At 35.7% G+C, this 22242-nt stretch overlaps 1 protein-coding gene across 2 annotated transcripts in view; it reads left to right on the forward strand.

Moving 5' to 3' along the window:
- Positions 1-6137: 6137 nt before the first annotated feature.
- COG6 (component of oligomeric golgi complex 6) overlaps positions 6138-22242 on the forward strand; it is a 75432-nt gene continuing 59327 nt past the window's right edge. For both annotated transcript variants that reach the window (XR_014021167.1, XM_081287262.1), the window contains exons 1-5: positions 6138-6363; positions 9182-9325; positions 11229-11300; positions 14623-14681; positions 22000-22111. Coding sequence is in view for 1 of the 2 variants with exons in the window: in XM_081287262.1 (XP_081143388.1) it covers positions 6211-6363; positions 9182-9325; positions 11229-11300; positions 14623-14681; positions 22000-22111 (540 nt within the window). In the remaining variant the exon portion in view is untranslated. The remainder of the gene's footprint in view (positions 6364-9181; positions 9326-11228; positions 11301-14622; positions 14682-21999; positions 22112-22242) is intronic.

The following is a 22242-nucleotide window of genomic DNA, read 5'->3' on the forward strand; positions in this document are numbered from 1 at the left end:
CCCTTTCCTCTCTCCCCTTTGCCCCATCCAAAGTTCCTCCACTCATCCCATGCCCCCCACTCATTTTGGATTATCATCCACTTATCATAGAAAATATTTGGCCTTTGGTTTGCATGATATTCTCTAACTCCATCCATTTACCTGCAAATGCTGAGTAAATGGGGAAGAGAGGAAGAGCATGGGAAGAAGATTACATCTACATAGGGAAGAGGGGTGGAAGGGAAAGGGAGGAAGAAAGGGAATTGCATGGATGGTGGAAGGAGACCCTCATTGTTATACAAAATACATGTATGAATATGTGAGGAAAAAAAAGAATAGCGTTACCCTAGATTAGGTAGAGAGAAGTGTTGGGAGGGGAAGGGAGGGGTTGGGAAGATAGGAAGGATAGTAGAATGAGACATTATTATTACTGTGTGTATATATGTGACTGCATGACCAATGTGATTCTGCAAACTGCATACTCAGAAAAATGAGAAATTATATCCCATCTGATTCAAATGTATGATATGTCAAGATCATTGTACTGTCATGTGTAACTAAGTAAAAAAAAATAAAATAAATATTTCATTGTGTATATATACCACAGTTTTTTACCCACTCATCTATTAAAGGGCATCTAGGTTGGTTCCAGTTTGACTATTATGAATTGACCTGCTGTAAACACTGATGTGGCTGCATTACTAGAGTATGCTATTTTTAAGTCCTTTGGGTATAGACTGAGGAGTGGGAGTGCTGGGTCAAATGGTAATTCTATTTCCAGTTTTCTAAGGAGTCACCATACTGCTTTCCAGATTGCCTGCACCAATTTTCAGTTCCACCAGCAATATGTGAGTGTTTTCCCCCTCCGCACCCTTGCCAACACTTATTGTTGTTTGTATTCTTGATAATTGCCATTCTGACTGGTGTGAGATGAAATCTTAGTTTTGATTTGCATTTCTCTAATTACTAGAGGCGATGAACGTTTTTTCATATATCTGTTGATCGAATGCATATCTTCTTCTAACAAGTGTCTGTTCAGCTCCTTAGTCCACTTATTGATTGGGTTCTTTGTTTTATGTTAAGTTTTTTTTGAGTTCTTTATATATCCTGGAAATTAGTGCTCTATCTGATGTGCATGTGGCAAAAATTTGCTCCCAAAATGTAGGTTCTCTGTTCACCTCATTGGTTGTTTCCTTTGCTGAGAGGAAGCTTTTTAGTTTGAATCCATCCCATTTATTGATTCTTGATTTTATTTCTTGCACTTTTGGCTGGCCTTGAATTTAACAATCTTCTTGCCTCAACCTCTGGGGTCGCTGGGATTACAGATGTGCATCACTGCACCCCAGCCTGTCCTAGACTTTGCATCAAGAGAAAATGACACAAAAATCATGGATAGTGAAGACTTCTTCAGAGGGTAATAGAATTTTAGGCAACACAGAGTTTCCAGGCACAGCATCAGCAGCTGTGCCACAGAGGAATCTTGTGTCTAGGATCACTATGTGGGTAGAAAATCTGATGACAGTGGATCTATGACAAGCTGTTCTGTGCAGTGATTTTGTGTATTTGCTTTTGGTGGCTTCTGCCTCTCTTACAAACTTGGTTCTTTCTCTTTCCTATTGATTCTAAGACATACTCAAAATTCCTTCAGTAAATAATTTTCTACTTAACTCATGCACAGTTTGCTCCTTTTAGCTTCACTTATGAACCATAACTTATAAAACCATAAACCTTCAATACTTTTCATTTGTTAAGGATTTAACTTACTGATATATGTTATGCAACATGCTGTGCTGGAAACTAGGAAGGTAGAGATGCCTGACAGAGTCTCCATTATGTAGGTACTTTGAGTCTAGCTGGAGAACAGCAAATACATAAATCATTTTTTAAAATAATCAGATGAGGCAAGTTATAATAGGCATCATATGTTAAGGGCTATGGAATTTGCATAAGAGATTAGTTAATTCTGCTTAAGGAGAGCTGCATTGTGAACATGCAGAGAAGAATTGATATCTGTGGGGAATCCTGAGGATAAATATAATTTGATCAATCTCACAAGAGCAGGCATTCCTAGGACAGTGGTGTTAGGTCTGAGTGTTTGTTAAAATTCATATGTTGAAATCCTAACCCCCAAAATGGGGATATATGGAGGCTGGCAGAGCCTTGAGAAGTGATTAGAGCATAAGAGCAAAGGTCCCAGGTTTGGGATTATAAAGGAGACCCCAGAGAACTAACCAGTCTCTCCCTTCCACCAGATGAGATTAACAATGAAAAGATGACTGTCTATTGGATCATGAAGTAGGCCCTCATCAGCACTGAATCTGCTGGCTACTTGATCTTGAACTTCCTAGCCCCCAGAACTGTAAGAAATCAATTTCTATTATTTATAAGCCATCCAGTCCAAGGCAGTTTTGTTATAGCAGCCTGACTGGACTGAGACAAGAGGGTTGTAAGAGTGAATGAATGGAGACTTAAGTTTGTGATGTGTTTGTATCCAACAAACACAATATCACAGTCATGGAGCAGGTGCCAGAATTAAGGTTAAAGTGATAATGTGAGATCTGATCATGAAGGTCTGATTATGAAGTCTCATGTGTACCCTGCTAAAATATTCTTTTATTCACTAATTGCCATCATGGCTTTAAATTTTTTTTTTATTAATGGGGATTATAAGATATCTGCCATTAACATGAGGGTGAACCAAAAGAAATATGTATTTATAAGTAATGAGAAACAGATTCACAGGAGAGAGAAAATTTACCTATTATGGTTTAGGATGTTAAGTAGTTTTAATAATTGATTTGGGGAAAAACTGAAAATTAGTGAGTATGAAGCCCATTTGAAACCAATAAAGACGTAGTAGTGCTTTAGAACAAAAAAAAATTTTTTTATTTGTATATGACAGTGGAATGCATTATAATTCTTTTTTAGGTAAATTTTTTATTTATATATGACAGCAGAATGCATTACAATTCTTATTATACATATAGAGCACAATTTTTCATATCTCTGGATGTATACAGCCATCATGGATTTTAAAGCCAAAAAAAAGCACTAAATCTGTGTTTTAGAAAAATAATGCTGTTGTCAGTGTGAAGACATTAAAAACCATATCAAGACAAACACAGACCACATTTGAAACTTCACCTGCAAAAGTTTTTTTTTCTCTTTGCCTACATTTCAAGGAGAGGTGTATACAACTCAAAACTGGAACCAAGGAAGCAGTAATAGAATCTTGTTTCTAACTGCCAAGTAAACGAGTAACTAGCTATGTGATCTGAGGTTAGTCATATGACCTTGGAAAGATTCCTTAGCCTTAGATTACTCATCAGTAACAGAGCACTAATTACATGATAACATGGGAATGATTCTCACGTTGTAGGGTAATTGTGAAGATAATAATAGTGTATGAAAAGAGTCTAGCAGAGTCTGATACTCAATAAATGCAGATGCTAAGTAATGGGAGCTATTATTATTAATGTAATGAAAAATGCAGAAGGCTGAAAATTCTGATTCACTAAATGTGGATTTAATAAATGTCCTTTTGATGAAACCACAGTGGTCAATATAATGTGACTTCCACTTATCTTGGAAGCCAAAAAGCAAGAAAGCTTAAATAAGCACTCACATGAGGGTGGGAAACCGGATGGGACCTCCCTCCATTCAACTATCATGTGTAAGAAAAAAAAATGCTAGTTTATCTCAGCTTGTCGCAGCTTGGCAAACATCCTTTACTCTTTTATATGCACAGATTTGTTTTCCCATTATTTGGGTCAGAGCCTTTCTTTTAATTCTGTTAGTGTTCTAGTATACTATGGAACTCAATATATACAAAATTATCTTAAATATTTTTGCTAAAAGAAAAACTTCATTCAAAAATATATGTAAGTGATAAAACACTTGAGTACTTACTTTAATTGTAGATAAATATTGATTTTTTAGCACTTACACTATAATTTATAGTTAGCGTCACGAAATATGTGATACCAGGTAAAAGTTGCAAAGTGTTATCCTGAATGAATGAAAGCACTCTAATTTGTTTAGTCCCCCATAGATAACACTTTGGTTGTCTGCCTCCCTAACTTTCTCCCCACTTCTCTCTCTTCCCTCCCTGTGTACTTCTATTTTGTTTCTTTCTAATACAAAACATGATGTGGTGAATATCTTTGATCGCACACTTTGGGAAATTTTTGTATTACCTCTATAGTAGATACCTAATAGTAAGAGTGCCACATAATGATGACATTCAGTCAGCTCTGTGGAGAGGCCCACAGAGCTAACTTATACCAACATGTAGTATTGAGTTGCCAGCTATATGAATGAGCCATCTTGAAGCAGATCCTCCAACCCCCAATAAGCTTTTAGATGATGCAGTCCTAGTTGATACTGGACTGCAACTTCATGAGATACCTTGAGCCTAAATCACCTAATAACCTTGTCAACTCATGCTGTAGTTCCTGACCAATAAACTGCAATGAATATTCTTTTAAAACACAAGTTTAAGGGTAATTTTTTCTTTTCTTTTTATTTTGATACTGGGTATTAAAACCAAGGGTGCTTTACCCTGAGCCAGATCTCCAGTCCTTTCTATTTTTTTGGAAGTACTGGGGGTTGAACTAAGGGGTACTCAACCACTGAGCCTCATCCCCATTCCTATTTTGTATTTTTACTTAGAGATAGGGTTTCACTGAGTTGCTTAGCGTCTCCCCATTGCTGAGGCTGGCTTTGAACTCGGGATACTCCATCTCAGCCACCTTAGCCACTGGGATTACAGGTGTGTGCCACTGTGCCCAGCTATGTTTTATTTTGCAACAGCTTCATGCTAAATTGCTGAGGCTGGCATAGAATTTGCGATGGAGCTGGGATTACAGGTGTGTGACACTGTGTTCAGTTTGGGTAATTTGTCAAAAGTAACATTAGGGAACTAATATCTTTAAGGCTTAGAATAATGGTTCTCAAACCAGGGCAACTTTGGCCCTCAGGGACATTTAGCAATTTATGAAAACATTTTGATAGTTCTAACTGGGAATGGTGCTACTGGCATTTAGTGGGTAGGGGCCTGGAATGCTGCTAAACATCCTATGATGAACAGAATACGTCATTGATCTCTTGCAAGCTTTTCTCAATAAGTCAGAGGTCTCTCATGCAGTCTCCAGGTACCTTTTTGTGTCTCTCCAGAATCTACTCCACTGCCCTGGCACAGCTGGGCTATGCATGTGGCAATTGGTGAGCACTGCAGGAAGTCAAAGAAAATGCTGAGCACAGAGACTATGGCAGTTGGAAAGGGGAAATGTGGTGTGTGAGGCCGGGGGTGGGGGGCCGTGGCAACTATTATGGATGCTTGGGGACCACCTTTTGAATATGGCGATTGATGCACCAAACACCCCCAAAAGTATGGGAAATACTGTTGCTAGTGAGCAAGCAGTGTGGCCTAAAGAGAAAGAGTTATGCAAGATAGCAGCAGTGTGGGATGAGCAGCAGCTCACTACAGAAGCAGAGCTGCAAGCCCAAGTCCGTGTTAATCAGTTGCAGGAGGAATTAAAGTTGGAGCGTGAAGTGACTTTAACTCAAGCACGGACTAGAGAGGCCTGGGACAAGCTGATGGAGGAGACAGTGGCAGGAACCAGAACAGTTATAACCCCAAAGGTAGAGACGATAGACCTTGGCGGGTGATGTTGAGCATCTGCTCCTTCCCAGCCAACACACACAAATTCTCCATGAGAGATTATAGTGCTGCTGAGTTGGCAGAACAACTTTAGACACAATGCCAGAGAGAACGTAGCAGGATGACTGACGTGTCTCTCACGCATAACTTATTTTCTACAGTCTATCAGAATCATATACTCTGTATTCAGTAAATACTCTTCGGAAAGACGAATCGGATAAAGTTAACTTAAGAAGAAGTGTTTCATTGAACGCGTATGCCAGGCGCAGGATTCAGTGCATTTTGCGTTTAACTGGCTCAGAATTTCTTAGATTCAGGAATCACGAAGCCCCTTTTAATACCTCGAATTTCTTCCTCTCACTGGAGCTACCTAGCCCGCCACCTCTCCCCTGGCTCTTTTCCCAGGAGCTGGAGCGGGTCAGCCTGGACCAGCCGGCCTCATCAGGGCGCATGCGCAGACCGATATGCACATGCGCAGTTCTAGCTCTGCCCGCCTGTTAACCCAGTTAGGGCTGAGCTGGCAGCACCGCCGCTGGGGGCGGGTCGTGGGTCGTGGGTCGCGAGTCGCTATGGCAGAGGGCGGCGGGGAAGTGGTCGTTGTGCCGGCCTCCGGGGCCGCCAATGGCTTCAGCAATGGGGCAGGCGGGACGTCGGCGCAGACCAGCAACCCTCTGTCGCGCAAGCTGCATAAGATCCTGGAGACGCGGCTGGACAACGACAAGGTAACCCGGGCGAGCAGGGCCGCAGGTCCTAGAACCCCTCTTCTCCCGGGGTTGGAGCCGGACAGGGGGCGTTGTTGGTCCGCACACTCTGGCCTCTACGCGGTGCCGGCTGCGCGGGGAGCCGCGAGTGACCCGAGACCCCCCGGCGCGCGGCTCTGCCAGCTCGAGGCAGGTGAGAAGGCAAGCCCGAGAAGACCCTGGAAGGGAAAGGGGCTTCCTGTTGTGGCCTCTCGGAAGGCGCCTCCCCTCACCCCCAGGTGTGAAGGTGTCTGAGATGGATGAGAAACCCGTGCCCGAGACAAAATTCTTGAACTGCTTGGTAGGGCGTCGCGATTGGGCGTTAGGAGGTCCGAACAGTGTGACCAGTGAGCATTTCCACTACCAGGTGAGAACAGCAACAGTTTGCAGCGCCAAAGATCTGCTTTCTACCCAAGGCGTGCAGGAAATCATCTACTAGTTTTTGTTGTTGTAAGCTAAGTGCTGCCTATGACTTGTGGACTTATCCACTATTTATTTTATTGTTTTTAAAGATAAACAACCGACCAAGTTGCTTCTGAAACTAGGGTTGGACTTTCCAGCTCCTGTCGTAGCTAAATATATTTTCTATATCACGCAGTCCCCTGAGGAATGCCAAAGCGGGGGGGGGGGGGGGGGCGGGGAGCTAGAAAAAGTGAGAGCTTTATAGGTAAATATGTAGGTAATTGGAAAACAAAAGGTCAGTAAGAATTTGTAACATAACAGTGTCATGAGTTGGAAAAGAAGGGTTCTAAGGCCATCAGTAATTGTTAGCGCTAACCACCACATTTGTGCATGGTGATTTGAGCAAGTTCCTTAACTTCTCTAAGCTTCTGTTTGGGAACTGGGAATACTGCTAGTAACTTTCTCAGGGTTGTTGTGAGGACTCTAAAGAATATCAGGTGAAGTTCTAAGCACAGTGCCCAGCACTTGCTGTTTCTTAACAAATGTTTATTTTATCATAAATTGGCATTGCTTAATGTGTCTAACATTGATATTTACTATTTCATGCAGTACAACTACACTAATGTTGATAACATTCTCTCCTTTTTACCCAGGAGAAAAAATAAGGCATGGAGGGAGTGCAACTAAGTTAAGTCATGTAACTAATAACTTTTAGGATTCTGTCCATTCAGCCAGGCCCTAGAATATTTTAAGGCAGTCTTTGTGTATGCGCGCATGTGTTTACAATAAGCATTTGTAGTTGTAAACATTTTTGCTAATATTAAATTGCACTTAAATACTTTATTTTTGTCAATCCAGCCAATATTTTAAATTACTGTTAGGTGCAGGGCAGGCTGAACGAATGTTAGCTGCAGGATAATGTTGGCCCCTAGTGTGGTGGTCACTTTCCTTTCAAATAACATAACTGAAAGCTGGAAGGGTAAGCCTCTTAGAATATACAGTAGTTCAGGTGTACGCATTTTTATCTGTAGAATGCCACGTTCTGTGAGAATATCCTGAACAGAATTCTGCTCTCTCCTCCAACCATATTCTCTCTGTAGGTAATTGATCTCCTTTAATTTTATAAATAGCATTACGTATGATGACTCTCTAATCTGTAACCCTGTTACTGACACCTGTACCCAGTTTCATATTTTGTAGAAATAGTTGTCAATTATTATACCTTCAATTGAACACCTGATTGACCTTATAAAAACTTAACAAGGACAAAATTCTTGATTTTCCCCCAGACCAATTCTGCTCTCACTGCTAAAAAGAACATCACCATTCATCCATTCAGGCAAGAAGCATATAAATAATTTTTGGTTTCAGTTCTTTTTTTCACCTGTTCCATGCAACCCATAAATGAAACTCTCTTATAGACTGTACATTTAAAATTTTTGGGGGGCGGTGAATATTTCTTTTTCATCTGCACTGCTATTGTCTTGGTGAAGACATCATCAAGTTGCTTAGATTATTTTAGTTTTATTTGTTTGCATTCTTGCCTTCCTGTACCATCCATTCTTAAAAAGTTGGAATAAACTTTTTTAATATATACATTTTTTAGTTGTAGTTGGACACAATACCTTTATTTTATTTATTTAATTGTATGTGGTGCTGAGGATTGAACGCTAGGCGAGCTTTCTATTGCTGAGCCAGAACCCCAGCCCCTGGAATAAACTTTAGCTGCATATAACATATTGTGTTACTCTCCTGCTTAAAACCTGTAATAGTTTTCGGGAGCTTTAGTCACACTGGCTTCTTCATTCCACTTTAGGGTCTTTGCACTTGCTGCCTGTTGAATAGTCACCTCAGAGAGGTCTTCTCAATCCTGCCTCTGGTGACTCAGTTCCTAGCCTGGAGGTGACCAGTGGCACTGATTTCTTGTGTAGATGCTTCTAGAGATTATATATGTATGCAAGTAAATTTGTGTGTATATATGCATTTTTATTTTATAACATTTGGTATTGCAACTTTCTATACCTTGCAGTTTCACTTACTATATCTCAGAGCTCATACCAAGTACGTAAAGGATTTCTTCATTTTGAAAAATTAATATGTCATAACTTATTTAGCCAATTTTTTAGGTGGACATGTCAGTTATTTCCAATTTTTGTAATTCCACACAATTTTGCAGTGAATAACCTTGTATTTAGGCCATTGTGTGTAAGCTAAGTATATACCTATTATATTTCAGAAATAAATTTACTCTTCAGTAGTTTGAAGGTCATCCAGTAGTTTTTGGATTGTTGAATGGAAACAAATTCATCAAAAGTGATTTCAGTACATTTTATCTTGAGATTAGGAAACCACCTAAAAATTAATCTCAATAATTTTCTTGTATTATCAATTGAAACAGGAGATGTTGGAAGCTCTCAAGGCACTTTCAACATTTTTTGTTGAAAATAGTTTGCGGACTCGAAGAAATTTACGTGGAGATATTGAACGCAGAAGTTTAGCCATCAATGAAGAATTTGTAAGCATTTTCAAAGAAGTGAAGGAGGTATGTGAATTCTTTTTGTTTAGCACTCCTTGAAAACTCAGTGAGTATTATTTGGATGAGTATTATTTTGAATTAAGTTGGTATGTTTGCTGTTAATGTACCACGTTCAAATAGAAAATGACTTGCTATACTCCAGCTGTATCGTTAGTTTTTATTTGAAATAGGATGATTTCTGAATCTAAACTCTGCTAATGCTTGTTCTTAGAAAGTGTAATATTTGTTCTAGGAAATTCTCTTAGGAATTTTAGTGTTTTAACAAAAAATAATATTTCTCTAAATAGTTTTCCAATAGAAAAATCTCCTCATTGAATAACTTTCCTGTGGATAACTACTTTTTCTTGGGAGAGTAAGTAGTATTGAATCACCTTTACTTCATCCTAAATTATGCAAGTTTCAGGGATCAATTACTTCAATGTATAAATAAGGTTTCATCAAACTTGAGTGCTGTTTATTCCCCATGAAAATAAGTTTTATTTATTTTTTTAATTCTATAGTATTTTATTATGTTAATATGTAATATTGTTAATATGATATTGACATTTCTTTGTGAATGACATGGAAGTGTTATACATGGTTGCAATAAATATTTTAGCAGTTTCATAGGATTTTATTGACTGCAATAAATATTTTAGCAGTTTCATAGGATTTTATTGACTGAAGGTAAGCTTAACAATGAAAAGATGACTGTCTGTTGGATCCTAGAAGGGCAAAAGAAAAGTTTGGTAGAATTCATAAAAAAAAGGAAGAGATAGTAGTAATAAACACATCCAAATTATGGTCTCTAAACTTTATTTTATCATTGCCATAAAGTAAGGAAACTGTCTAGGAAGACTACTGGGTAAGTGTCAAATAGACTCTGGAGGTAAGCTTCTTAAAGAGGCTTCTACTGACCAAAGATAAGTCAGTTTGAGCATCAGTAATTATTATAACTGCTTTGAACTGAAACACATCAAACATGAAATCTATGAGTTCATAATGATATTAAAAATCAAGCTGAATCTTCATTGGTTATCTTCCGTAGATATAAGGAAACTATCATACTTTGAAAATTGCTAACTAAAAGGAAAGGGTCAAGCATTTATTTTGTCTTTTTTAACAATTGCATCATGCAGTTGTTAAGGGGAGCCTTGTTTCTATAGACGTGTTTTAGCTCATAAATAAAGAAGGAATGATGAACAACTAGAAGGCAATTGTGCAACCACTTTAAAATTTTTTTTTTAGTAGTAGATAGACACAATATTTTCTGCAGTGCAAAGGATCAAACCCAGTGCCTCACACATGCTAGGCAAGTGCTCCACCCAGTCTTGCAACCACTATTGAATTTATAAATCTACAACCCCTGCCCTGCAACCACTATTGAATTTATAAATCTAGATATTTAACCTTGGCACTGTTTACATATGGGGCCAGATATATGTTAGGGACTGTCTCTGAACTAAAAGATTTGTGGTAGCATCTTTGGCCTCTCCCCCTTGATTTGTTCCCCAGGGGTCACTGGTAATGTCTGGAGATGTTCTTTGTTGGAACATCTAGGGGTAAGATGGTCCTCCTGGTATCAAGGCTATATCTCAGTGGTAGAACATTCTTGGGTTCAATTCCCAGTACTACAAACTAAAACAAAACAAAACAAAAGTCCATGAACAAACAAAAATTATGCATATTTTTTAAACATTTAAGTTTTCTCTGTACTCTCTGAAAGAATAGATTAACTTCTTTATACCTTTTTAGCACTAGGTATTTGTCTTTTTAAGCATTTCTAGTTTAAATGTGGAATCTCTTATTATGCCTTGACAAAATGTGTGTGTGAGTGTGTATGTGTATGAATGACTAAGGATTTGGCCAAGAGAGGAGACATTTATTAAATAGTATATATAATATGTGATGCAATTTTTCTCCTTTTCAGGAACTTGAAAGCATAAATGAGGACATTCAAGCAATGAGCAGCTGTTGTCAAGATATGACAAGCCGCCTACAGGTGCTGTAGAATGGCTAGATTTTAGCATAGTTCCTAGTGCAAAGCTAGCTTTCAAAATTATTAGGTCTGCAGAATGTATGGATATCTGATGCATTATGCTGTAAAGGAAGTTTGAATATAAATATTATACATTCTAAAAATACTTATAAATGTTTGTGTTTCTCTGGGTGCTGGTTTATTAATATTATCCAGTTAATTCTAGAAACCTTTATATTTGGTCTTGTCAGTACAGAGCTAACTGTATCCACTTGAAGTGTTTAAATTGCTTTCTACTTCTAGGAAACAACCCCTGTAATCAAGATATAAAGCATTTTCATCACTTGCAGAAGATTTTCTCATAGCTTTTTAATTTAATTTTTTTAGATAGTTGATCACCTGCTACTGTTCACATTCAATTTTGGTACATGAGTCATTTCTTATCTCAGCAGGCCATTAGAGCCATGATTTTGAGTTTTATTCATTCTCCCCAGTTTTTCATAAAGTTAATTTATTTGGTTGTAATGTTATTGAAATCTTAATAGCTCCCATTCGTCAACTATAATGTTTTTAATTTATCCATTTATAAAGAGAAGTATTTCTTAGAGTATTCTATCTCTTCTTTTTTTCATAGTGGTTATTATAAGGGTTAATTTAATTACTTACTACTTGTTAAAATACTTTAAACATGGAGCATTTAAAAAATGACTATTATTATGAGATAACATTTAAGAATTTAATTAGTATGCTGGGCAGAGTGGCACATGCCTGTAATCCTAGTGGGTTGGGTGGCTGAGGCAGGAGGATCACAAGTTTAAGGCCAGCCTCAGCAATTCAGTGAGACCCCAAGCAACTTGGTAAGACCCTGTCTAGGGATGTGGTTCAGTGGTTGAGTGCCTGGGTTCAATCCCTAGTATTAAAAAAAAAAAATCACCCTAAAATGATAAATTTTATATGCATTGTAACCACAGTAAAAACAAACAAACAAACAAATAAACAATGAACAGATTCATGGGGGGTGGGGTGGGGGCGGGGGAAGAACCAAAATGACACAATTATTAAAGGCACGCCTTCCCCTTGGAACCCAGTGCCTTGCACATGCTAGGCAGTGCAAAAAAAAAAAAAAAAAAAAAAAAAAAAAATCAGTAATTTTTTGTGTGCTGTTTTACTCCTTTGGGTATGGTTTTTTTTTCATAAATTACATTTATATCATGTTTATTACTTAATGAATAATAACCATCCTTAACATTTAAGATAAATTAACTGGAAATTATTTTAGGATGATAATCTTCACTAGTACTATTAATTATTATTTTGGAATTATGACCACAATTTATAAATGGAGAGTAAGGAAATATGAAAAAAATGGAAAATATTGTTCTGATACACTATACTACTATACTAACATATCCTATTTCATTGATTAATTAGACTTTCTTTTTCTTTTTTTTGGGGATTGAACTCGGGCACTCAACCACTGAGCCACATCCCAACACTATTTTGTGTTTTATTTAGAGACAGGGTCTCACTGAGTTGCTTAGCACCTCACCATTGCTGAAGCTGGCTTTGAACTCTCCATCCTCCCGTCTCAGACTCCTGAGCCACTGGGATTACAGGCGTGCTGTGCTGTGCCTGTCCAATTAGACACTGTTGATTGTAATGTATGCCATCAATTTAATGACTAGGAATAAAAAGAAGCTAATAAGCAATTTTGATATTGCTTTTGTGAAGCATTCTTTTTTCCAGAAATATTAAAATGTAAATATTTCTGAGAATTAAGTAAGTAGTATATTTGGAAAAAATGTACAGGACAAGTTATGTATAATGGTGAAAGGTAAACTTTAAAGTGAAATGATAAAAATGTAAGCCTTTGAAGAAGTTATTGTATTTAAAGATTCACAATTCAAAAGAGTGTCTAGGGAGCCATCATGTTCGCCTGTATTCTTTAAAAATCAGTGTTATTCTGAATTATCGAAGTTTACATTTTTTCTTATGTAGCCACTGTTTGATAGTAATATGATTTGGTTGTAAGGAACACACATTCAAAATTTCTTCACTAAAGGGTGAGATGTGGGTTCTCTTATTGTCAGGATGCATGGGAAATAATAAGGTAGAGTTTGCAGAAGGAGGATGAGGCCTTAGCAATCCAGAGCTGGAGTGTCTAGATTTGAGGCAGCTGTAGAAATCTCAGCAACTGGGATACAACATTATAGTATTCTAGCATGAAAATGATCCAATATCTTCAGGTATTTTCTCTGGTATCCACCCTTTTAGCAGATTGACTCACTCTCTGTAGTTTCCACTCTGCATAATTCTGGCTTAGTGTCCCTTCAGAGCATGAACCCTCTGTTTCTCATGTCCTCTTGCCTCTTTTCTTGCTTTTTGTCTCTCTCTCTCTCTTTTTTTTTTTTTTTTTTTTTTTTTTGGTACGGGGATTGAACTCAGGGGCACTGGACAACTGAGCCACAGCCACATCCCCATCCCATTATTTTGTATTTTATTTTGAGACAGACTCTTGCTAAGTTGCTTAGTGCCTTGCTTTTGCAGAGGCTGGCTTTGGACTCATGATCTTCCTGGCCTCAGCCTCCTGAGTCGCTGGGATTACAGGTATGCGCCACCATGTCTGACTGCTTTCTGCCTTATTTTTGTAGCATTCTCCAGTTTGAGACTTTGAGAGAGAATCTTATTGACTATATGTGTGTTTTGTTTGAATCCATTTCATAAATGTTTGACTGATCTTTGGATAGAATTCCTTTTCATCAAATTTTTCTGATCTTTTCAGTCTGGTTTGGGGAAGGGAGCATTGCTTGGTATGAATTTTGGTCAGGAATTGCCCTTTGTCTTTTAGATGGGGTATCTCTGATCCTTACCAACACTCTATTTGGTAGGTATCTTACATATTCCAACTTGCAAATTTTTATCTCCATCTCATGCATTTCTGTTGAGCTCCATACCTACATTTTAGTGACTTAATTTATGGCCCTGTTTAGAGGTCTCTTGGTTTCCCAACCTGGCATATTCATAACTAAAGTTATGTTCTCACCCTTAACTTGCTCTTCAAGTGCTTCTGTTTCACTAAAGAGTTATGAACTGTAAGTTCTTTAGACAGCAACCTTTTTCTTTTTTGTAAATTTTAGCATTATGTGTATATTGAGACTTATGAGGGAACTCCTCTTATTAAAAGTAGTGTATGAGCCTTGAATCATCTATTTGGGTCACTTGGATATTTTAAACTTTCAAATTCTGGAGAGTCTGAACTCCATAGGTGTTGGTATTCGTTTTCTAAAATGTAATGCATTTGGAATGTATGTATGTTTATGTATGTTTTGTATGTTTATAATTTTAGGCAGCAAAGGAACAGACTCAAGATTTAATAGTAAAAACCACTAAGCTTCAAGCTGAAAGGTAAGTTTTTATTTGTATGACCTCTTAATTAATTTGGAGGTTAAGTGGAAAGAAAATTGTCCCTAACTGCAAATCAAAATTAAAATAATATAAGTATAGTTAAAATTGATACAGCACCAAAACCCAAGTTATTATTAGTAGTAATTTAAGCATAAAAACAGTAGCTTAAGGCATTAAACATGTTACTAAGTTTGAGAGATTCTTTTTTTGGAACAGAGATGATGATGTGTTATTTACTATGAAGTTCAGAAACGATCGTGTTTTAAAATGTAATAATTTTCTTACACTGTTTTTTCAGAATTATTGCCTCTTAGGTTTTACTATGATTAATCCTTTCTGGTATAATTAAGTATAAATACTCCTTGTAGTTTACGAAAGTAAGTAGACTGTTGATTGACAAGTGAATGAAATTAAGTGCAGTATGGATTATTATAATATGTTGGTTGAATGCTGCTAAAATTTGTTAATAATTAAGGTAAAACAAAGCCATGTGTGACTTACTTTAACAGCAGGGTTAGTAGTATGATAAGGATCTCATCAAGTGGCATAGAGCTGAAAAACCAGAATTATGTATTAGAAGTATAGATCCAAGAAGAACATGGTGTTTCTCTTCAAATATTTAATAATCTGTCTAGTTTTTAAAAAGCTAGATTTATTCTGTGATTTTGCTGAGGTTGGAATGAAGTCTCAATGGAGAAATTTGCAGGTGATACATTTTGGCTCACTATAAGCAAGAATTTTCCATCCATTAAATTTGAACAATTACTTCTTTGGGAATAACTTAGTCTGATGTTACATGTCATTGGAACCTTTATAATTGTACCCCAATTTTCCTTTCTCTTTTTTTTTCCTCACAATGCTGCCATTCATGTTCCTTATACTTTATCATAGCAAATGTAGAACCATCTGGAAGCTTAATAGGATGGCACATTTTGGCCCTTTCCTCAAAACTTCTCATTGTATAAAAGTAAACAACTATTTTCTGATTAATGATTCAGTCATTCTTGGGTTGAGCTCAGTATCCTGCCCTGTTAACACTATCCCTGATATTTTAATGCAGGTGGCCTAGAGATGACAATTTGAAAAGCTTTGCCTTAGCCCAAATGGTATTCAGATCTTTCATATTTCTTGGGATGTGCCCTCTCCCATAATTCTCCCATCTAGTAAGTGTTAAGCTTGAAAATACAATTTAGTATTTTTAATTAAACTTTTAATTTGAGATAATTGTAGATTCATAGGCAGTTGTAAGAATTCAAAAACCCCTTGTAGCCTGTACCCGGATATCTTTCATGGTTATCTTGGAAGCCACGTAATACCACTACTAAGATAACGACTTTGATAAAATACACTAGTCATACTCAGATTTCCCAGTTTTGCTTATGCTCATTTATGTGTACATATGTAGTTAATACATAATTTTTACCAACTGCATAGATTCATGTGTGCACCACCACAGTCAAGAGACCAAGTAGTTCCATCACCACAAAAGTGTGTCTTGTTAGTGGGTTGGATGGTGGTGAGTAGAGTTATACCTATACCATTGTGAAAGGATAGTTGATGCTACAAGGTGCCAGCTCTACAGGAGAGGCAGTTACTGAGTTTCTGTAGACAGAGTGAGCCTATGCCTTTAGCACAAAATTATGTTTTTCATATTACAACCACTCTTCTGAAAGAAGTTTACTAGAAAAATAATTTCCCAGTTATAGATCGAGAACATAAATTTTTCTCTTTAATGTTGGCCAATAAACCAGCATTGATTTAGTTTAAAAAATGTGATTAAAACCAAGAAGATAACAGGTCAGCCATCTTCCATATAAGGCTGATTTAAACTTTTCCTGTTCCAAGTTCAATTTTTCTGTTACCATCTTTATTGTAGTGTCTATTACCGCTTGCTATTAATTGTTGTTGTTTTTTTCTTTCTAAACTATAAGCTCCTTAGGAACAATGACAGTTTCTTATTCTTTTTGTAACTCCAGTGCTGATGCATTAGATTTAATAAATATTTTTTGAGTGAATGAACTACTCCAGCGTCAGAAAAGGAACATAAAATGAAAACAATAAGCATTGTAACATGAAAATGAGACTGATTAATGTCTATGGGAGACGATATTAGAACACTATGCTTGTTCACATTTTCTCAAAACTAAGCAAGGTTGTTTACTTTCATTATTTTAGTAAGCCTCTGAAAGAGTTTGATATTCTTTGGGGAACTGAAAATTTGGTGACATTGTAGCATCCTCAGAGCTATAGATTTAATGTGCCAAGCAAACATTAGTGTGTGTGTTTTAGAAAAATTACATAGCAGAAATTATGAAACAGGTTCCTAGGGGTTGGCAAAGAGTTGTTTTCCTTTTTAAAATATTACCTTTTCTTTTAACAGGAATTTTTTTAAAAAAATGAGCAGTTTGCTTTGGAAATAGAAATGCTATGGGCTTATTTGGATAACATGATATCTAATTGTCTTATTCAGGCAATTTATTTTGCACAAATATACATGTAAAAATGTATTGCAGAAGGTTGTATGAGGTATTTTCTCATTGCTTAGTGAAAGGTTAGGGTAATCCAGAGAGCATCACTTCTTCCTTCTTCAGACTCTCTGATTTGGACCTAGAAGCAATTTGGACCTTCTGCCTATCCTACAGAAGATACTGTTGGTGATATGGAGGGGTCCCTCCAGCTTAGACAGTTTATAGTCTCTATTTTCACTGGAAATGAAATGTGGGGGGATAAGGCACAAAATGGTTTATTACAGTGACCATGCTGTAAAGGAAAAGGATAAGAAAAATGTGTAAATAACCTTGAATTCAAACATTCTTTAAAATTGGATTTGGAGATTTAATTAATTTTTTGAAAATATAATTTTTGATCTTACACATTTTATCCTCCTCAATACATAGGAGCTTGCTTTTTTGTGGGCATACATATTTAAAGTGTGTAATGTTGTATATTTCCTGATTTGACTGCGTTTATTCACCATACAGACTTTTTCTATGTTCTTATTTATTCTATCTGGAATTTTGTTTCCCAGAATGTATTTGTTGAAAACACATTGTCCTTTAAGGTTCTAGCATATGTATGTTATATACGCCTATCATACATTTAAAAATATTTTACACAATTAAAAATTCTAGGCAACCATGTGTATGTGTGTATGCATGCATATACATGTTCCTTGAGAATTATGCGTATCTATGTATGCATATATATTTCATATGTTTCCTTATTACTTTGAGAATTAGTTTATTTCATAGGAAGTTTAGTCCACCTTTGTAGTTCACAGTTCTCTTATCTAGCTGTTTTCCATGTACATCCAGCCACCTTTACTCAGCACAAGAACAGAAGTGAGTGATTTCTTCTTTTATTCCCACAGGTTGTTGCTCTCATAGTGCTTATCTTCTGCTCTCTAATTCCTGAACTCTTGCTGGGTATAGTGGTCTTTGACTGTATTCTAACTGGATATTAAGGGCAGAGTAGTACTGCTCTTTGTACCAGCTGCTTTTTACATGACAAGGTTTTTGTATTGACTGTGTTACTTTTAAATTTTAAGTACTTATTGCTGATATTGCCTATGATATTCTTATATCTTGAGACTTTGTGGGAATAATACTGATTGTGCTCAACTTAAATAAAAGTTAATAAGAATAAAAAGTATCAAAATAGAAGAAAATATCAGATGCTTTTTAAGGCTATATTTTATACAGTTATGCTAAGTGGCATTTTATGTATTTTGGTGTATTTAAAAAACATCTTTGTTGATATAATTCACAACCATAAAATTCACTCAAAAGTGTATAATTCAGTGTTTTTTTTTGGTATACTTACAGAGTTTGCAGCCATCAAATTTAGAACATTTTCATTACCCCAAAAGAAACCTTGTGGCCTTTAACAAATAGTCATCAGCCTTAGTCAACTATTAATCTACATTTTCCTATATAGCTTTGCCTATTTTCTAAACCTTTCATGTAAATGGAAGCATACATGTCTAGCTTCTTTAGCTTAGCATGTTTTCAAGGGTCATCTATGTTAACATTATTGCTTTTTTTTGCAGAATAATATTCTGTTGTACAAATACATAAGATTTTTGGGATTGCTCAGAAGTTGATAGATAATTGGATTATTTCTATTATTTGGCTATTATGAATAATGATGCAATGACTATTTATGTACAGGTTTTTGTGTAGACATGTTTTTATCTCTTAGGCATATACCTAAGACTTGCTGGATCAAAAATGATAATTCTATATTTAACTCTTTAAGGAACTGCAGACTGTTTTCCAAAGAAGCTATACAGTTTATAGTTCTGATGTAGTCCAATTCATGCATTTTTGTTAATTATACATTCTATATTTTTAAAAAAAGTTTTTGTGCCAAAATTATTTTATCTGCTAGTTTCTAAAATGACAAGATAAAAGATTCACAAATTTATTTTATTTGCTGGATTATTTTTAAACCATAGCATGAGTTGGAAAGGGTGCTGTATTTTCTCTTGTGAAAGAATCCACATATTTTACCATTCTTAAATTACTGAATATTCATATTATTCCCATTACTTAAAATAATGGTTCAGAAAATGTTTTTAAATCATTATGTACATTTCAGATTACTTGCTCAGGGTTAATTCTTAGCATTGTAATGAATCAATGATATAAACTATTTTAAAGCATCCTTTTTTAAAAAACTTTATTTAATTTATTTATATTTGGTTTTGAGGATCGAACCTAGTGCTTCACATGTGCTAGGCAAGCACTCTACCACTGAGCCACAACTCCAGCCCCAATGATATAAACTTTTTACAAGTATCCTGATGTGTATTTCCTAAATTTCTGTCCAAAATGCTATACCAATTTATACTTCCATATACATGAGAATATCTTTTATTATACCATCATCAGCAGTAGGTATTGTCATCAAAAACTTTGCCAATTTTATCGAGGAAAAGTATTATCACACTGTTTTAATTTTGCATGTCATTAAATAGTGGAAAAATGACATGTTTTTCATTTAGTTTTACCATTTATATTCCTTCATTTTTCATTTTGTCTCATACACTGCCTGTGTGTGTGTTTTCTTATTATTTTGAAATTACTTCATTGAGGTGAACTTAGAGTATATCTTCAGGAAAAGAAAAAAGTATCAGAAGATTTATATGTTTTGTTCTGGAATTATTTGAAGGAATCATGAAGACTGAGTAGTCTTAATTTAAATACTTGGGCAATATGTAAGTGCATGTATTGGAAATTAATATGTGTGTAGTTTCTTTTTAAGGAAAAATGGAAGTTCCTGTGTATATATTTCTGCAACTTGTCTTAGATCACTTTGTACTAACATCTATATCTACCTCATATTTTTAAATGCTGTATATTATTCAGTACTATATATTTTCCATATGTATATTACATTACATGTGGTAATTGTGTGAACATAACTCAAGTACTATAGAAATTGTAGTTTATGATTGTTTATATTTTTGTATTAGCATTTATTTTATATAAATTTTAGATATCAAAACCCCTCCAGAAGTTGTATATGTCAGTGTTAATGTGAGGTGAGGGCAAGGTTTGCATCTCATGTGCCTTTTGTCACAGCAGGCTCTGCTATAGCCTACAAGTTGTTAAGTCCCCACTAATGTCATTTCAGTGCAATAATGCTTCCAGACCAAACCATTGAGCCGTCTAGAGGTAGCTTTCTGTCAGAATGGTTGTGGGAAAGATTTACTTGGAAAAAGTAAATGTTATAAAACTAAAGAGTTATATGATTTTAAAATATATTAGAATTTATTTTTGTCACTACTTTAAAAGTTGCCATCTTTTGATACTTAACTCTTGTTCTAGCAGTATAGCCATTCTTGAAAATGTTTTTGGGCCATCTTTTTTGTAGATATAAAGTCTGTGGTTCAGTCTTTGTCTCATGGATTGATTTTTAGATCCAGTCAACCATATTATTTGGGATCAATTTTAGTGATTAAGGGGTATGATCAAGATGAGTAGCACTAGTTTTAGTTAAAACAAGTGAAAACATAAAGTGACTGATTTTCCTTGGCCTCTAAATAAATTGTTTCTAAATATTGATCCAAAAAGCTCCAAAAGGGATTTTAGTTGAGTCAATTTGTATTATCTCAAGGAATTTTATGAAGTTTTATAATTACTTTAAATCCTGTGTGATAATGATTACAGCTTTAAGAGTATAAAACAAACCCTGTGAAGGTGACTTTTAGATAGTAGTAATAGGACAGTTATGGACCTGTGCTCTTCAACTCTTCAAACCCAGTTAAATGATTTACTTTATTGTTTGAAGTGAACACCTGGACAACTGACTTTTCCTTTGTAGATTTCTATGTTTGTAGAACTATAAACTGTATAGCTTCTATGTTATTCAACTGGAATATTTAGTTTTGTAAACTCAAACCCTCCAGATCCTAAGGTGCAAATAAAATAATGAGGGCTGACTTGTGGTGTTATCTGTACATGTTTATCTTTGTTGATTATACTTTTACAATCATATTTATGTACTTCCAGATCTAAGATACAGAAACCAGGAATGTGGAACAGGTTCTATTCAGGGAGTTCATGTTCCTAGGTGACCTTTAGGTGGTTGACAATCCACCTAATCCTTTATGTCCATATAGGTTGCTTTTCAGACTAGAGTATGCCTTTTTCTAATTGTCAGCTAGGCTATATAAGATTGTATTTAGATAATACAATTTAAAACATTGTTTTACTTATCATATAGAAAATATGGGGAACCCCAAGTAGAGAAGTGACTTTGGAGATTGGGGAGAATTAGTAGGATTCTTCACTTCTCTTTTAATCTAAAATTTAAAAAATGAATGGACCTGATTTTTGGTGTTTGTGTACTTCAAATGAAAACTTTAAAGGTTAGGATATTTTAGTGACTGGGAAGAAACTGGTTGAAAACAGGAGTATAATTCTGTCTTCAAAAATAACTTTGTCAAGTTATATATTTAAATTATCCCAGGACTCATAAGTGGCTGAAAGTTTATAATGCAGAGACCATTTATGAACTTATTTCTGCTTTTACATAATGATTGAGTCCTTTAAATATCAAATGTTGAATAATATCAGCTAGTTTTTATCACATACTTGCCTGATGAGTTTCCAGTTACTTTATCACCTGATGCATTTCCAATAAAATGAGTTTCCAACATTTAAGGTAGAAACAAGGTTTTCAAAGATACTTAGAATCTTTAACAACTTTGTTTTACAAAATTATTGTCAGAGGGTACAATTTGTTTTATAGATATGCAAATGCATTGCATGCTTGATTTCTATTCCTTGTTTTTTTTTTTTTCCTATTATAGTCAAAGATTAGAAATTCGAGCACAAGTTGCAGATGCCTTCTTGTCTAAGTTCCAACTGACTTCTGATGAAATGAGTCTTCTCCGAGGTACAAGAGAAGGGCCAGTTACTGAGGTATCCTTGCTTCTATTAGAATAACTTGAATTTAAGAGTGTAGCAGTTACTCATGTTACGGAGAATGTGTTTCCTTTAAAGCTTATTCTAAATTGAGAAATTAAGATGCACATTTTAGCTTTTAATTTTTA

This window comes from Spermophilus citellus (assembly GCF_964194105.1).
Source record: "Spermophilus citellus genome assembly, chromosome: 1".
NCBI classification, from domain to species: Eukaryota; Metazoa; Chordata; class Mammalia; order Rodentia; family Sciuridae; genus Spermophilus; species Spermophilus citellus.